The 17,787-nt window shown below is 36.2% G+C and overlaps 1 protein-coding gene across 14 annotated transcripts in view; it reads right to left on the bottom strand.

Annotated features, from left to right (window-relative positions):
- The window catches only part of NF1 (neurofibromin 1), a 265,468-nt gene that overhangs the window by 26,158 nt on the left and 221,523 nt on the right, over nucleotides 1-17,787 (bottom strand). For all 14 annotated transcript variants that reach the window (XM_044939527.1, XM_044939531.1, XM_025281027.2 and 11 more), the window contains 7 exons: nucleotides 17,515-17,729; nucleotides 17,268-17,329; nucleotides 16,999-17,113; nucleotides 16,157-16,258; nucleotides 11,344-11,484; nucleotides 1,963-2,089; nucleotides 301-432 (listed from right to left, as the gene is read on the bottom strand). In XM_044939527.1, the coding sequence (XP_044795462.1) occupies nucleotides 301-432; nucleotides 1,963-2,089; nucleotides 11,344-11,484; nucleotides 16,157-16,258; nucleotides 16,999-17,113; nucleotides 17,268-17,329; nucleotides 17,515-17,729 (894 nt within the window). The remainder of the gene's footprint in view (nucleotides 1-300; nucleotides 433-1,962; nucleotides 2,090-11,343; nucleotides 11,485-16,156; nucleotides 16,259-16,998; nucleotides 17,114-17,267; nucleotides 17,330-17,514; nucleotides 17,730-17,787) is intronic.

The raw sequence follows: 17,787 nt of genomic DNA, 5'->3' as shown, positions 1-17,787 counted from the left end.
CAATACCACGGGACTGAGTTGTGAACTCTTTACTCTGCCAAGCAATCAGCAGAAGAACCCATAGGTGTCTGAACCTTTTTTGTGGTCCTTAGATATTTATGTGCATGCTAAGTCACTTCAGTCATGTCCTACTCTTTGTGACCCTATGGACTATAGCTCACCAGGCTCCTCTGTCCATGGTATTTCGCAGACAAGAATATTGGAGTGGGTTGCCATGCCCTCCTCCAGGGACCAAACCCCTGTCTCTTCTTACCACTAGCGCCACCTGTAAGATTAATTTTGTCTACTTTGTGTTTTTACCTGCCAAGTAAGCCACGCTCTGTGTATTCACCTCAAATTTGTCACAATTTCTGTGTTTATTAACCAGAGCTAGTAGTGTATGCAAAATTCTGACTGTTCTTGCAACAATGGCAGGTGAAGGATGCCTGTATCCTAGAAAAAATAAAAACAAACAAGAAGTCAATTCTTTCTTTCAGTAAGCATTTGTTGAATTCTTATTCTGTGACTAGCAACTCTGCAAAGAAGAGAAATATATAAGGGGGAACTCCTGCCTTCTGAGACCAGCCATTGGGGAAGGTAAAATATACACATATGTGAACAGCTAATTAATTACATATAGGATTAAGCACCAAAAATGTGCAGAACAGAATAATGCTCCCTAGAACACTAAGGTACCTCAGGGAGAGGAAAATCAGGAAAGATGATAAGTGTTTCAAATCTTCTATTCCCTACAACAGCACAAGGATTTTTTTAAAAAACCTATTATTGTAGTTTTAAGATATGCTTTGAAAACACAGTTTTATCATTTAATTTTTTTTTCTAGTTAAAGGAAAAAACCTTATGATACAAGGACTATATGCTCCCAAAGGTCAAAGAATTGGGTTGATTAGTGGGTAAGTTTGATTTCTGGACAGCTTTTAATCACTAATGCAATTCCGTTTAAAACAGGGGATTTGTACACTGGAAATACTTCATATTCCTTTAGAAATACAGAATAAGCAAGCACTTTATCAGCCTAGTTGCAATTCATCTCTTGGTATCCTGCAGTAAGTATAGTATCTTTTGAGCAATCCCTATTCCCTTTAGAGATTAAAACGGTCAATATTTTTTTTGCAAAGATTTCATAAGGTGGTGAAATAAAATGCATACATTCACACCAGTGTATGTGTGTGTGTGTGTACCTGGTTAAAAACCTGGGGGAACCTCTATGATCCCTCAAGCCTAACAATCATTTAAATTAATACAAAACTGCAGATTCAAGTTCTAGCTTGAGTCTCTAGTTTTGGCCAAATCTAAAACCAGCAATTCATGCTAGCTACTTATCCCAGGCTATACTTTACACTGCTTTTGCTTCTGACTCACTCGATACGCCATTTCTGTTAACTGCAGTTTTGGGCCATGCCTGTACCAGATTAATCAACCAAAGCTAACATTCAGTGAAGTCAGAAGTAGGGAGTAAAGTCAGGTGAGTGACTTTGAGGAATAACTGGAGATCACTGCTGTAAGTAATACAGAAATGTGGAGGTGGGAGAATGGGGACCAGAGGGCAAGGTCCTATGGTATGTAATAACAGGACTCAACAACAGTAAATTAGTAGCAAGTTAAGACAATCTCTGGTCAAATCTCAAATTTCTAATATGAGTTACTCAAATAACATTTATTAATTTGTCTTATTTTGATAACCAAAAAGATACTTAAGTATCAATAACTAATAAAACAGCTATTAGAAAGTTCAATACTTAGAAACTGTGTAACAATCAACTCCCTTGCTTTCTAAAGGAAATTTGGTATTTGATATGGAAATCATGCTCTATTAAAATACATACTAAACAAAACATAACTCACTAAGACATACAGTTTGCATTTAACGTAAGACATATGGGCCAAATTATATCAACTATTTTAGTTACTTCTGGCTTCTTGATACTATTTCATAAAAATATTTTGACACAAGGCCTCTACCTTTTAAGAGGTGTCCAACCAGTGCGAAGTTAAAGTTAGAGTTGAAATTGAGTCCAACAAAATGATCCATTTGTTTGCAGTGCCATTCCAGAGGGTTCCGGATTGCCATGAACACTTCCTCTGGACTCTATTAAAAATAATCATGAGATGGTTGATGGGGTTCACACAGGAAGGATCACTTAATTGGTTTTAGTTTGCGTTCAACAGCTATGACAAGGTAAATAATCCTTTTAGGTTGAGAAAAATTATTTTCAGATGACTACAAAATACCATAGCACATTTAAGGTACCAGAAATAAATTAGTGCAAAAGAGTCAAGCATGTAGGGAATAAGGTGATGGAAGATACAACAGCTGTGATTTATAATGCAAAATAAGTGACTGTTAATTTATATCCTGGTGACTTTTAAAACCTATACTGTTTCAAATGTATTCTTTTTAATGGCTGAGTAATACTCCATTGTGTATATGTACCACAGCTTTCTTATCCATTCATCTGCTGATGGACATCTAGGTTGCTTCCATGTCCTGGCTATTATAAACAGTGCTGCGATGAACATTGGGGTACACGTGTCTCTTTCCCTTCTGGTTTCCTCAGTGTGTATGCCCAGCAGTGGGATTGCTGGATCATAAGGCAGTTCTATTTCCAGTTTTTTAAGGAATCTCCACACTGTTCTCCATAGTGGCTGTACTAGTTTGCATTCCTACCAACAGTGCAAGAGGGGGTTCCCTTTTCTCCACACCCTCTCCAGCATTTATTACTTGTAGACTTTTGGATCGCAGCCATTCTGACTGGTGTGAAATGGTACCTCATAGTGGTTTTGATTTGCATTTCTCTGATAATGAGTGATGTTGAACATCTTTTCATGTGTTTGTTAGCCATCTGTATGTCTTCTTTGGAGAAATGTCTATTTAGTTCTTTGGCCCATTTTTTGATTGGGTCATTTATTTTTCTGGAGTTGAGCTGTAGGAGTTGCTTGTATATTCGCGAGATTAGTTGTTTGTCAGTTGCTTCATTTGCTATTATCTTCTCCCATTCTGAAGGCTGTCTTTTCACCTTGCTAATAGTTTCCTTTGATGTGCAGAAGCTTTTAAGGTTAATTAGGTCCCATTTGTTTATTTTTGCTTTTATTTCCAATATTCTGGGAGGTGGGTCATAGAGGATCCTGCTGTGATGTATGTCAGAGAGTATTTTGCCTATGTTCTCCTCTAGGAGTTTTATAGTTTCTGGTCTTACGTTTAGATCTTTAATCCATTTTGAGTTTATTTTTGTGTATGGTGTTAGAAAGTATTCTAGTTTCATCCTTTTACAAGTGGTTGACCAGAGTTCCCAGCACCACTTGTTAAAGAGATTGTCTTTAATCCATTGTATATTCTTGCCTCCTTTTTCAAAGATAAGGTGTCCATATGTGTGTGGATTTATCTCTGGGCTTTCTATTTTGTTCCATTGATCTATATTTCTGTCTTTGTGCCAGTACCATACTGTCTTGATAACTGTGGCTTTGTAGTAGAGCCTGAAGTCAGGTAGGTTGACTCCTCCAGTTCCATTCTTCTTTCTCAAGATCGCTTTGGCTATTCGAGGTTTTTTGTTTTTCCATACAAATTGTGAAATTATTTGTTCTAGCTCTGTGAAGAATGCTGTTGGTAGCTTGATAGGGATTGCATTGAATCTATAGATTGCTTTGGGTAGTATACTCATTTTCACTATATTGATTCTTCCAATCCATGAACATGGTATATTTCTCCATCTGTTAGTGTCCTCTTTGATTTCTTTCACCAGTGTTTTATAGTTTTCTATATATAGGTCTTTAGTTTCTTTAGGTAGATATATTCCTAAGTATTTTATTCTTTCCATTGCAATGGTGAATGGAATTGTTTTCTTAATTTCTCTTTCTGTTTTCTCATTATTAGTGTATAGGAATGCAAGTGATTTCTGTGTGTTGATTTTATATCCTGCAACTTTACTACAGTCATTGATTAGTTCTAGTAATTTTCTGGTAGAGTCTTTAGGGTTTTCTATGTAGAGGATCATGTCATCTGCAAACAGTGAGAGCTTTACTTCTTCTTTTCCAATTTGGATTCCTTTTATTTCTTTTTCTGCTCTGATTGCTGTGGCCAAAACTTCCAAAACTATGTTGAATAGTAATGGTGAGAGTGGGCACCCTTGTCTTGTTCCTGACTTTAGAGGAAATGCTTTCAATTTTTCACCATTGAGGATAATGTTTGCTGTGGGTTTGTCATATATAGCTTTTATTATGTTGAGGTATGTTCCTTCTATTCCTGCTTTCTGGAGAGTTTTGATCATAAATGGATGTTGAATTTTGTCAAAGGCTTTCTCTGCGTCTATTGAGATGATCATATGGTTTTTATTTTTCAATTTGTTAATGTGGTGTATTACATTGATTGATTTGCGGATATTGAAGAATCCTTGCATCCCTGGGATAAAGCCCACTTGGTCATGGTGTATGATCTTTTTAATGTGTTGTTGGATTCTTATTGCTAGAATTTTGTTAAGGATTTTTGCATCTATGTTCATCAGTGATATTGGCCTGTAGTTTTCTTTTTTTTGTGGCATCTTTGTCAGGTTTTGGTATTAGGGTGATGGTGGCCTCATAGAATGAGTTTGGAAGTTTACCATCCTCTGCAATTTTCTGGAAGAGTTTGAGCAGGATAGGTGTTAGCTCTTCTCTAAATTTTTGGTAGAATTCAGCTGTGAAACCGTCTGGACCTGGGCTTTTGTTTGCTGGAAGATTTTTGATTACAGTTTCAATTTCCGTGCTTGTGATGGGTCTGTTAAGATTTTCTATTTCTTCCTGATTGAGTTTTGGAAAGTTGTACTTTTCTAAGAATTTGTCCATTTCTTCCACGTTGTCCATTTTATTGGCATATAATTGTTGATAGTACTCTCTTATGATCCTTTGTATTTCTGTGTTGTCTGTTGTGATCTCTCCATTTTCATTTCTAATTTTATTGATTTGATTTTTCTCCCTTTGTTTCTTGATGAGTCTGGCTAATGGTTTGTCAATTTTATTTATCCTTTCAAAAAACCAGCTTTTAGTTTTGTTGATTTTTGCTATGATCTCTTTTGTTTCTTTTGCATTTATTTCTGCTCTAAGTTTTAAGATTTCTTTCCTTCTACTAACCCTGGGGTTCTTCATTTCTTCCTTTTCTAGTTGCTTTAGGTGTAGAGTTAGGTTATTTATTTGACTTTTTTCTTGTTTCTTGAGGTGTGCCTGTATTGCTATGAACTTTCCCCTTAGGACTGCTTTTACTGTGTCCCACAGGTTTTGGGTTGTTGTGTTTTCATTTTCATTCATTTCTATGCAAATTTTGATTTCTTTTTTGATTTCTTCTGTGATTTGTTGGCTATTCAGCAGCGTGTTGTTCAGCCTCCATATATTGGAATTTTTAATAGTTTTTCTCTTGTAATTGAGATCTAATCTTACTGCATTGTGGTCAGAAAAGATGCTTGCAATGATTTCTATTTTTTTGAATTTACCAAGGCTAGCTTTATGGCCCAGGATGTGATCTATCCTGGAGAAGGTTCCATGTGCGCTTGAGAAAAAGGTGAAATTCATTGTTTTGGGATGAAATGTCCTATAGATATCAATTAGGTCTAACTGGTCTATTGTATCATTTAAAGTTTGTGTTTCCTTGTTAATTTTCTGTTTAGTTGATCTATCCATAGGTGTGAGTGGGGTATTAAAGTCTCCCACTATTATTGTGTTATTGTTAATTTCTCCTTTCATACTTGTTAGCATTTGTCTTACATACTGCGGTGCTCCCGTGTTGGGTGCATATATATTTATAATTGTTATATCTTCTTCTTGGATTGATCCTTTGATCATTATGTAGTGACCATCTTTGTCTCTTTTCACAGTCTTTGTATTAAAGTCTATTTTATCTGATATGAGTATTGCTACTCCTGCTTTCTTTTGGTCCCTATTTGCATGGAAAATCTTTTTACAGCCCTTCACTTTCAGTCTATATGTGTCCCGTTTTGAGGTGGGTCTCTTGTAGACAACATATGTAGGGGTCTTGTTTTTGTATCCATTCAGCCAGTCTTTGTCTTTTGGTTGGGGCATTCAAACCATTTATGTTTAAGGTAATTACTGATAAGTATGATCCTGTTGCCATTTACTTTATTGTTTTGGGTTCGAATCTATACACCGTTTTTGTGTTTCCTGTCTAGAGAATATCCTTTAGTATTTGTTGGAGAGCTGGTTTGGTGGTGCAGAATTCTCTCAGCTTTTGCTTGTCTGAAAAGCTTTTGATTTCTCCTTCATACTTGAATGAGATCCTTGCTGGGTACAATAATCTGGGCTGTAGGTTATTTTCTTTCATCACTTTAAGCATGTCTTGCCATTCCCTCCTGGCTTGAAGAGTTTCTATTGAAAGATCAGCTATTATCCTTATGGGAATTCCCTTGTGTGTTATTTGTTGTTTTTCCCTTGCTGCTTTTAATATTTGTTCTTTGTGTTTGATCTTTGTTAATTTGATTAATATGTGTCTTGGGGTGTTTTGCCTTGGGTTTATCCTGTTTGGGACTCTCTGGGTTTCTTGGACTTGGGTGATTATTTCCTTCCCCATTTTAGGGAAGTTTTCAACTATTATCTCCTCAAGTATTTTGTCATGGTCTTTCTTTTTGTCTTCTTCTTCTGGGACCCCTATGATTCGAATGTTGTAGCGTTTAATATTGTCCTGGAGGTCTCTGAGATTGTCCTCATTTCTTTTAATTCGTTTTTCTTTTATCCTCTCTGATTCATTTATTTCTACCATTCTATCTTCTAATTCACTAATCCTATCTTCTGCCTCTGTTATTCTACTATTTGTTGCCTCCAGAGTGTTTTTAATTTCACTTATTGCATTATTCATTATATATTGACTCTTTTTTATTTCTTCTAAGTCCTTGTTAAACCTTTCTTGCATCTTCTCAATCCTTGCCTCCAGGCTATTTATCTGTAATTCCATTTTAATTTCAAGATTTTGGATCAATTTCACTATCATTATTCAGAATTCTTTATCAGGTAGATTCCCTATCTCTTCCTCTTTTGTTTGGTTTGGTGGGCATTTATCCTGTTCCTTTATCTGCTGGCTATTCCTCTGTCTCTTCATCTTGTTTAAATTGCTGAGTTTGGGGTGTCCTTTCTGTATTCTGGCAGTTTGTGGAGTTCTCTTTATTGTGGCATTTCCTCGCTGTGTGTGGGTTTGTACAGGTGGCTTGTCAAGGTTTCCTGGTTAGGGAAGCTTGTGTCGATGTTCTGGTGGATGGAGCTGTATTTCTTCTCTCTGGAGTGTAATGAAATGTCCAGTAATGTGTTATGAGATGTCTGTGGTTTTGGGGTGACTTTGGGCAGCCTGTATCTTGAAGCTCAGGGCTGTGTTCCTTTGTTGCTGGAGAATTTGCTTGGTATGTCTTGCCCTGGAACTTGTTGGCCCTTGTGTGGTGCTTGGTTTCAGTGTCGGTATGGAGGTGTTTGATGAGCTCCTGTCAATTAATGTTCCTTGGAGTCAGGAGTTCCCTGGAGTCAGGGTTTGGATTTAAGCCTCCTACTTCCAGTTATCGGTCTTATTTTTACAGTAGTTTCAAAACTTCTCCTTCTATACAGCACCATTGATAAAACATCTACGTTAAAGATGAAAAGTTTCTCTACTGTGAGGGTCACTCGGAGAGGTTCACAGCGTTACATGGAGAAGAGAAGTGGGAGGAGGGAGTTAGAGGTGACCCAAATGAGATGAGGTGGAATCAACAGTGGAGAGAGTGGGCTAGCCAGTAGTCACTTCCTTATGTGCACTCCATGACTGGACCGCTCAGAGATGTTCACGGAGTTATACAGAGAAGAGAAGAAGGAGGCAGGAGACAGAGGTGGCCAGAAAGATAAAAGGGGGAAATGAAAAGGAGGGAGACAGATCCAGCCAGTAATCAGTTCCCTAAGTGTTCTCCACCGTCTGGAACACACAGAAATTCACAGAGTTGGGTAGAGTAGAGAGGGGTTAGGGAGGAGATACAGGCGACCTGGTGGAGAAAACGGCGAGTCCAAAGGGAGACAGAGCAGTCAAGCCAGTAATCTCGTTCCCTAGTGAAAAATGGGTCCTAAAGATTGGGTTCTTAAAGGTACAAAATTGGTAACAAATACATAAAAGCAAAAATTAAAAATCTGGAGTAGAGTTTGGAATTTCAAAAATGCGATGTTAATGAAAAGAAGAAGGAAAAGAAAGAGAGAAAAAACGAACAAAGAAAAACAAACAAGGTTGCGAAAATTATAAAGAAACTACAGGTACAAAATTGATAACTAATACCAAAAAGCAAAAATTAAAAATCTAGAGTAGAGTTTGGAATTTCAAAAATACAATGTTAAAAAAAAAAAAAAAAGAAGAAGAAGAAGAAAAATAGAGAGAGAAAACAAACCAACAAAAACAATGTCGCAAAAATTATAAAGAAAATACAGGTACAAAATTGATATCAAATACCAAAAAGCATAAATTAAAAATCTTGAGTAGAGTTTGGAATTGCAGATATACGATGTTATATAAAAGAAGAAGAGAAAGAAACAGAGGGGGAAAAAAGAAAAGTCACAGAAAGAAAAACACCAATACAGTATACTAATGCATATATATGGAATTTAGAAAGATGGTAACAATAACCCTGTGTACGAGACAGCAAAAGAGACACTGATGTATAGAACAGTCTTATGGACTCTGTGGGAGACGGAGAGGGTGGGAAGATTTGGGAGAATGGCATTGAAACATGTAAAATATCATGTATGAAACGAGTTGCCAGTCCAGGTTCGATGCACGATACTGGATGCTTGGGGCTGGTGCACTGGGACGACCCAGAGGGATGGAATGGGGAGAGAGGAGGGAGGAGGGTTCAGGATGGGGAACACATGTATACCTGTGGCGGATTCCTTTTGATATTTGGCAAAACTAATACAATTATGTAAAGTTTAAAAATAAAATAAAATTAAAAAAAAAAAAAACAAAAACCTATACTGTTATTTTAAATAAGACCATGCATTGAATTGTAGCTGGCACTTTGTGTACTATGACTGGACACTCAAGAGAATGAAGAGAACTCATATCTACTGAGTGCCTGCTGTACAGAACAGTGTTAGATACATTAATGTACTGAAACCTTAAAGCAATTCTGTGTAACAGATATTAGCTCCATTTTACAGATTGATCGATTGATTGATATATCAGTGAACTAAACAGACAAAAATTACTAGCCCTGGCTAATTTGACATTCTAGTGTGGTAAAACAAAGAACTGAAACTCAAAAATGCTATGTAACTTGACCTCTAAATTAAGGTATTTAACAATATTTCCTAAAGTGTGGTTTCAGGAATACCTGCCTTAAAATCACTGATGATGCTTGTTCAAGGGTGGAAAGTACTGGGTTCCATCTCAGAGTCATGGGAAGTGGTGAGGCCCAGGAATTTGCATTTTTTTTAAAAAAAAAAAAAAAGCCCTGTGATTCTCTTATACACAGAGATTTTATTTTAAAGCAAAAACTGAAAGTACTTAGGGTCATGTTCAGATCTGTCTAGGTTTCTACCTCAAAGAAAGAAAAACATTATAGACTATAAAATAAATGTAGAGAGATGTTTAGAGTAGCATTTTCTATAATAAAAAAAGATAACAGACAAATCAAATGTTCATTAATGGGCAAATGGTTAAATAAGTTGTGGCTCATGCATTCTGTAAAATACTCGGCAGTCATGAGGAAGAATTATACACACACACACACACACACACATGAAATTTTGTGTGTGTGTATATATATATGCTTTAGAAAGATGTTCATATTGTTAAAAAAAAAGCAAGTTGCAGAATATTACATAAATATTAAAGTATTAACTTACTATAAGTTCAATGTATATATATTTTTTCAGCTTTACTGAGGTATAACTGACAAAATTGTAAGGTATTTAAAGTGTACAATGTGATGATTTGAATAATGAATGTATATCCTTTCACATATACATTTCTCCCATTAAGTTAATAAACTATCACTTCACATATTTTTATCCCATCCCCTCTTTTGGGGGAGAACATTTAAGTTCTCCTCTCTTAGCAAATTTCAATTATAATACAGTGTTATCAACTATAGTCATTAGGTTAAATAATAGATCCTCAGACCTTATTCATCTTTCATTCTGGTAACTTTTAACAAGCTTTATTAACGGATTCCTAGTATCCTGAGGCATTTGGAGTCAATATTAACTTCTGCTAATGGGTCTATTTTGGCAATGAAAATGCCAAGGCAGATATTCCTAGACAAACACCTCACTCACAAATATCCTATATTCATACAAAAGGCCAAAAGCTAGCCATCTCTCTGACCGCCACTGTCCCAAGACCACTCCAGAAAAGAGCAATGGAATTAGGAAAGAGAGATTCTAGTTCCAAATCAGATGCACAAACATGAACAAGTTACCTGACTTCTTTGTTCTTTTCTATCCTATAAAATGGATGATAAAACTTCAAGATAACTTCTACATCTAAAATTCTGCTTCCATATTTCCCAGAGCCCCAGCTATTGTGGGTCTACACTACACTACTATTTGGAAGACAAAACAAACAATGCTTAGACCAGGCATCTTCACACACAAAACCAGGCTCTGGTCTGTTTCTTTCTTCTCACAAGCTCTGTTAATTTTGCTTTAAGCAAATCTCTTATTATATACACATATCTATCTTAAAATTCCTCTCTTTTCTCCTAGACGCTTCTCTTTTTTTTCTCCAAAGACAAAATGAATATAATTTCTTACTACTGTATTTCTTTTACTATACTCTGCAAACCAAAACCCAATCTCAATCAAGACTAATAGGTGTTAAGAGGGGTGGTGATGGTATTAATATGTTTTAAAGTGGGATTAAGCAAACAAAAGACTAGCATAATTAAATATCCAAAAGTTTCCTTTAGACGTCTCCAAACTCCTTATCTGCTTCTAATTATACCTATTTCTCATTAAGTACCATAATTCAATAAAAGTGAGCTTATTTTTAGATTATTTCTTCATGAAGTGAAGTAAGGGTGGGAAATGCTAACCTTTACCCTTGGATTATGAAATTACAATTAATGAATGTACATTGCATAAGACAGCATAGAGCCTAGCAAGGTAGCTATTATTATTACTCAATATTGTTATCCTTATTCTGTTTACCAATATTGGGCAAGTACTGTTTTTTTGCTATTTTTATATAAAAAAGTATGCAAGGTTTAAACCATTTTATGAGCTAGTAAGGAATATATTCACAACCAGTTACATAGAAATTCAATTTAAAGATGGATCTCTTCTAATTTTAAAAGAAAACAACAAAAAAAGGAGATGCTCTAACATGCATAATTTAGAAATACCAACCAAAAGCTTGTTTACCTTGTCGTTGAATATCCTGAGACTGTCTAAGGTGTGCAGGTTTTGTTCCAGAAGTGCAGTGCCTGCTGAATACAAGTTGACCTCATCGAGCTGTAGCACAGCTACAGCAACCCAAAAGAGGGCTTTGTGCAGAGGGGAGTCCTAGGCAGGGAAGACGTGCTCCAGGTTAGTAAGATACACCATCGTCTCATCAGAACACATTGCGGTATACAAGAAATCATGCGTGTGCTCTCAGTCGTGTCTGACTCTCTGACCCCATGGACTGTAGCCCACCAGGCTTCTCTGTCCATGGTATTTTCCAGGCAAGAATACTGGAGTGGGCTGCCATTTTCTACTCCAGGGAATTTTCCCGACCCAGGGATCGAATCTGTATCTCCTGCACTGGCAGGTGCTTCTTTACAGCTGAGCCATTGGGGTAGCCCCTTAATAGAGTTTATCTAAAAGTTCCTATCTCATTTACACTTTCTTTCCTTAAAAGTTTCTTTAGTTGAGTTACTTTCCTTGCTTACAAATTTGTAACAGACATAACAACACTTTATTTAACATATTAAACCTAGGCACAATGAAAATATTATGCTTAATATTTTAAGCATGTCTATATTAATTAGATCAACAAATATTAATACCAGGTACTTAATATTGAGTATTTCTTAATTCATGTGAACCTGAAATTCACTTAGGTTAATTTCTCTTGTATTTAGAACTGCTTGATTTGCAAGTGCTTATTTTTCTTTAGGCTGGTTAGGTTAGAGCTCATTTTACAAATTAACCGCAGCAATATTCTCCAAAGAAACATACTGAGACATACATATATCCAAACAGACACAATCAGAGATATACCTTCATTTTCTAAACTTAGTCATGAATCAGATATGACAATATAAAACAAAATGTAAATAAGTTGGAATAAGAAAATTTTAAAGGCTTCTTTCCTCCCCCCGACTCAGTTTCAGCACTTAAGAGACAGTCTAGATAAGTGATCCAGAGAGCTCTGGGTCTCAAGGCACAGGGAGAGAAAATCAGGTTCTCCTAGTAGGAGTTTCTGCCCTCAGGACAAGAATTCTAAAGAGAGATTTTTTTTTTGCTTCAAGCTTTCTCTACTGTTTTGGGAATTAAATTGGTTGGGGGTCAGTTAATTTTCTACTGGCATTGGGTAATAAAGTGGTGCAACTGAAGTTTCATAATTTTCACCGATACCCCCTTTTCTTTTTTTTTAAGGGTTTTGAAAAGTTGGTCAGCCCGTGTAACAAGAGTGTTTTGTGTGTCACTCAGACCAACCTAGACTGTCTTTGACAAAAGTAGCTAAATCCTCATCTAAGCCTTCTTTAAAGGTGGAGTTAAGCAAAAGGATCATTTTAGTTGTTAGAATGACTCAAATGTCAAGCCAGAATATTGCTTAAAACCTTTTTTCCTATACACTAATAATGAGAAAACAGAAAGAGAAATTAAGGAAACAATTCCATTCACCATTGCAACGGAAAGAATAAAATACTTAGGAATATATCTACCTAAAGAATCTAAAGACCTATATATAGAAAACTATAAAACACTGGTGAAAGAAATCAAAGAGGACACTAACAGATGGAGAAATATACCATGTTCATGGATTGGAAGAATCAATATAGTGAAAATGAGTATACTACCCAAAGCAATCTATAGATTCAATGCAATCCCTATCAAGCTACCAACAGCATTCTTCACAGAGCTAGAACAAATAATTTCACAATTTGTATGGAAAAACAAAAAACCTCGAATAGCCAAAGCGATCTTGAGAAAGAAGAATGGAACTGGAGGAGTCAACCTACCTGACTTCAGGCTCTACTACAAAGCCACAGTTATCAAGACAGTATGGTACTGGCACAAAGACAGAAATATAGATCAATGGAACAAAACAGAAAGCCCAGAGATAAATCCACGCACATATGGACACCTTATCCTTGACAAAGGAGGCAAGACTATACAATGGATTAAAGACAATCTCTTTAACAAGTGGTGCTGGGAACTCTGGTCAACCACTTGTAAAAGGATGAAACTAGAACACTTTCTAACACCATACACAAAAATAAACTCAAAATGGATTAAAGATCTAAATGTAAGACCAGAAACTATAAAACTCCTAGAGGAGAACATAGGCAAAACACTCTCTGACATACATCACAGCAGGATCCTCTATGACCCACCTCCCAGAATATTGGAAATAAAAGCAAAAATAAACAAATGGGACCTAATTAACCTTAAAAGCTTCTGCACATCAAAGGAAACTATTAGCAAGGTGAAAAGACAGCCTTCAGAATGGGAGAAGATAATAGCAAATGAAGCAACTGACAAACAACTAATCTCGCGAATATACAAGCAACTCCTACAGCTCAACTCCAGAAAAATAAATGACCCAATCAAAAAATGGGCCAAAGAACTAAATAGACATTTCTCCAAAGAAGACATACAGATGGCTAACAAACACATGAAAAGATGTTCAACATCACTCATTATCAGAGAAATGCAAATGAAAACCACTATGAGGTACCATTTCACACCAGTCAGAATGGCTGCGATCCAAAAGTCTACAAGTAATAAATGCTGGAGAGGGTGTGGAGAAAAGGGAACCCTCTTACACTGTTGGTGGGAATGCAAACTAGTACAGCCACTATGGAGAACAGTGTGGAGATTCCTTAAAAAACTGGAAATAGAACTGCTTTATGATCCAGCAATCCCACTGCTGGGCATACACACTGAGGAAACCAGAAGGGAAAGAGACACGAGTACCCCAATGTTCATCGCAGCACTGTTTATAATAGCCAGGACATGGAAGCAACCTAGATGTCCATCAGCAGATGAATGGATAAGAAAGCTGTGGTACATATACACAATGGAGTATTATTCAGCCATAAAAAGAATACATTTGAATCAGTTCTAATGAGGTGGATGAAACTGGAGCCTATTATACAGAGTGAAGTAAGCCAGAAAGAAAAACACCAATACAGTATACTAACGCATATATATGGAATTTAGAAAGATGGTAACAATAACCCTGTGTACGAGACAGCAAAAGAGACACTGATGTATAGAACAGTCTTATGGACTCTGTGGGAGAGGGAGAGGGTGGGAAGATTTGGGAGAATGGCATTGAAACATGTAAAATATCATGTATGAAATGAGTTGCCAGTCCAGGTTCGATGCATGATATTGGATGCTTGGGGCTGGTGCACTGGGATGACCCAGAGGGATGGAATGGGGAGGGAGGAGGGAGGAGGGTTCAGGATGGGGAACACATGTATACCTGTGGCGGATTCATTTTGATATTTGGAAAAACTAATACAGTTATGTAAAGTTTAAAAAAAAAAAAAATTAAAAAAACAAAAACAAAAACAAAAACCTTTTTCCCCCAATCTTCCATAATAGTTTGGATTGATTCATCTGATCTTTGCTTGCACTGTTGAATCTTTGTCCATTTATGGTTTTTGGAGAAAGCTCTGAGATAGGTTTGAGTAATTTCTGAGCTAATTCCTTGTATTCGGTGCAAGCTTCTGGACTATGTGATTCACAGTCCTTTAAGTGGTATTTTCACCTTGCTTTCTCTAGTCATTCCCTTGTTCTGCTTTCAGAAACTAACATCTGCATTAGTTGATACAGATCTGAAAACCTGGGCTCGTAGGTCCAGATGGTCAATTAAAATTCCTTAACAAATCCCAACGGATCCTGGCTGGGATTGGGAAATTCCTTAGCTAAACCCCTAAGTTCTGTTCGGATCCAGGGTGTATAGGTAAGCATCGAGGATGATTAATTTCCCCCTGTAATAGGTTTCTCCTTAAGGGAGCTATAATCACTTCTGAATTTTTTTTATCCTCCTTTGCTGGGGAAAGGTGAGAAGCAGGAGGCAGAAGAGCTGGAAGACTTTTTTAAAAAGCATCTGGGCCAGATGCATTCCATTCAGTTTGACCTTACAGTTAGCATTGCACAGCATCTTTTTCTAACTGTGCACACAAAAATATCAATTTTTGAATAGCAAAAGAACCCCAATTTGGCCATTTTAGAATGTTTGTAGAACATGTAGCTCAAGACCAGGAACATATAGGTCTTTATTTCTATGTAATCTCTCTCAATCTAGCGTATCTTTGTACTCAATTCACAGAATACAACTTTAGAGTTGGAAGATAATACTATGCCATTACTTAGTCAATTTATTAATGTGGAAACATAATGTCCAGATGTTATGCAGATGACCTTCCTAAGGTCACAAAGCTGAGATGAGCTCAGATCATCCTAAAACAGTGGCTACTATTATCTTATTCCCTTTAAACATTATCTTCACTTAGCACCCAAACTCCTTTGATTATCAGGTGTGCTTTACCCCAGCTCTACATTTCTCCACAACAATGATCACCAACTAATGTATCATGTATTTTAATCACTTTATTATCTAGCCACTCCTCAACTTTCACATTCATTCCAGAATAAAAGTTCCATGAAGGCAGATAATTTTATTGGCTTTGTTCAGTATTATATCTCTAGCACCTAAAACAGTACTTGGCACATAGCAGATGCTCAACTGGATGAAAGAATTAAGCATATATATCCATCTTTCCTTTTAAGCACTGATAAGACAATACCCAAGCACTTAAGAACATATTCTCCATCCTTATTCTTCCTCTAATGTAAATAAAACAACTGAATTTTAAGGTAAGACATTCTACTTTAACTATAGCTTTTTCTTTATAATTTCTCTATCCATCTTATTTTCTGAACTCTTTGAAAGAAAATAACATTTAACACTAACACCCAAAATAAATGCACTCGTTTTCTACACAGTAATTACCTTATTAAGAAGTGGTTGTAATTTGGTTAGTGCTATTACTGTAGCTTCTATCAGAACTTGACTGTTGTAAGTATCAGGTCCTTTTAAGCAACTCTCAAGAGCCTTTTAGAGAAACAGAATTCTTTATGTTACTTTCATTGAAACAAAACATTTACTCCTAAACTGATTTTCAGAATTATTTCAGAACAATTCTTTATTTAATAAGTGCAAGGATTATTTCCAATGCTGTGGTGATCTTGGTAGCTAGTAAGCACATTTGGAATCTTTTTAAGAAGTATTTCTATATTATATGCTAATATAGTAAGTCAGGCATTGTTATAGCAATTACAAATTACATAATTTTATATACGGCTAGTCTTTGTTGTTGTTGTTCAGTTGCTAAGTCATGTCCGACTCTTTGCGACCCCATGGACTATAGCCCACTAGGCTCCTCAGTCCACGGGATTTCCCAGACAAGAATACTGGAGTGAGTTGCCATTTCCTTCTCGAGGCAATCTGCTCCATCCAGGGATCAAACCCGCCTCTCCTGCATTGCAGGTAGATTCTTTACCACTGAGCCACCTTAGAAAGGTAAGGCTCGTCTTACCATCTAGTTAAATGCTTATAATAAAACAGTAAGAGTACCTTCTGCCAAAAGAAATACTTAATTTTTTTAAGATATCTTCTCTAGAGAGGCTTTACTTCAAAGAATTATACTAAATAATCAAAACCCATTTTTAAAGGTTCAATAAACAACATATAAGATACTTTATTAAATTCAAATTTAAATGTCCCTTAGAAAAATTCAAGATATACTTTACAACTTGGGAACCACAAATATTTGGGAAGAGAGGGGGAAGTACCTTGCTGAGGATACGGATAATCTGCTTTATCTGCCCATGAGATACTCGTTTGCTAATACAGCCAAAGACAACAAGAGCTCTCGGTTGCAGGGATGGGTTATACTGGAATGCAAATCTACAAATTAAAAAATTCAAAGAGCTTATGAAAACCTTTGTGTTTATATATATACATATAAATACATAGAATAATTACTTAGAATATCAATTATGCAGTAATATCTATCTTTTCAACAGTACACATACTTTTGCAACTTAAATGTGGGACATACCTTTGTGCTAGTTCTGTCCATTGGTCCAGCCACTTGCATGTTGGAATATCTCTCATACATGCCTAAAAAAAAGATACTCTAAATATATTTATGTTCATAAATGTTTCTAGAAAATTCTAAACACAGTCTATGGGAATGTTTTTATTTAAGCATTAAGTGCAAAACAAAATAAAACAGTATTTCTTCTGTACAGTACCAGTGGATTTTTAAAAATGAGTTTAGCTTCTTATCATTTTGCCTTCTATACCTCCATGATCTCCAACAAAGCCTCTGTGACTGTCTCCAAGGATGTCAAAGCAAAAGTCTCCCTCTCATAGGAGCCAGGAGAGAATGACCTGTCCCGGTAGCTGGAGCGGAAGGCAATGACAGCAGCTGACTTGACTTTGCTAATGCCAAACAGCAGGTAAAATTTCGGTAATGAGAACTCTGTCAAGCTGAGTCTCAAAACTTGCTTGGTCTCTTCTATAAAAGACAAAAGGAACAAGTAAAGACTTTAAAGATACAATTAAAAAAAAAAATT

The sequence above is a fragment of the Bubalus bubalis genome, chromosome 3, assembly GCF_019923935.1.
Source record: "Bubalus bubalis isolate 160015118507 breed Murrah chromosome 3, NDDB_SH_1, whole genome shotgun sequence".
NCBI lineage: Eukaryota > Metazoa > Chordata > Mammalia > Artiodactyla > Bovidae > Bubalus > Bubalus bubalis.
The sequence above is the reverse complement of the archived record's forward strand: the minus strand, read 5'-3'. Positions and strand labels throughout refer to the sequence as shown.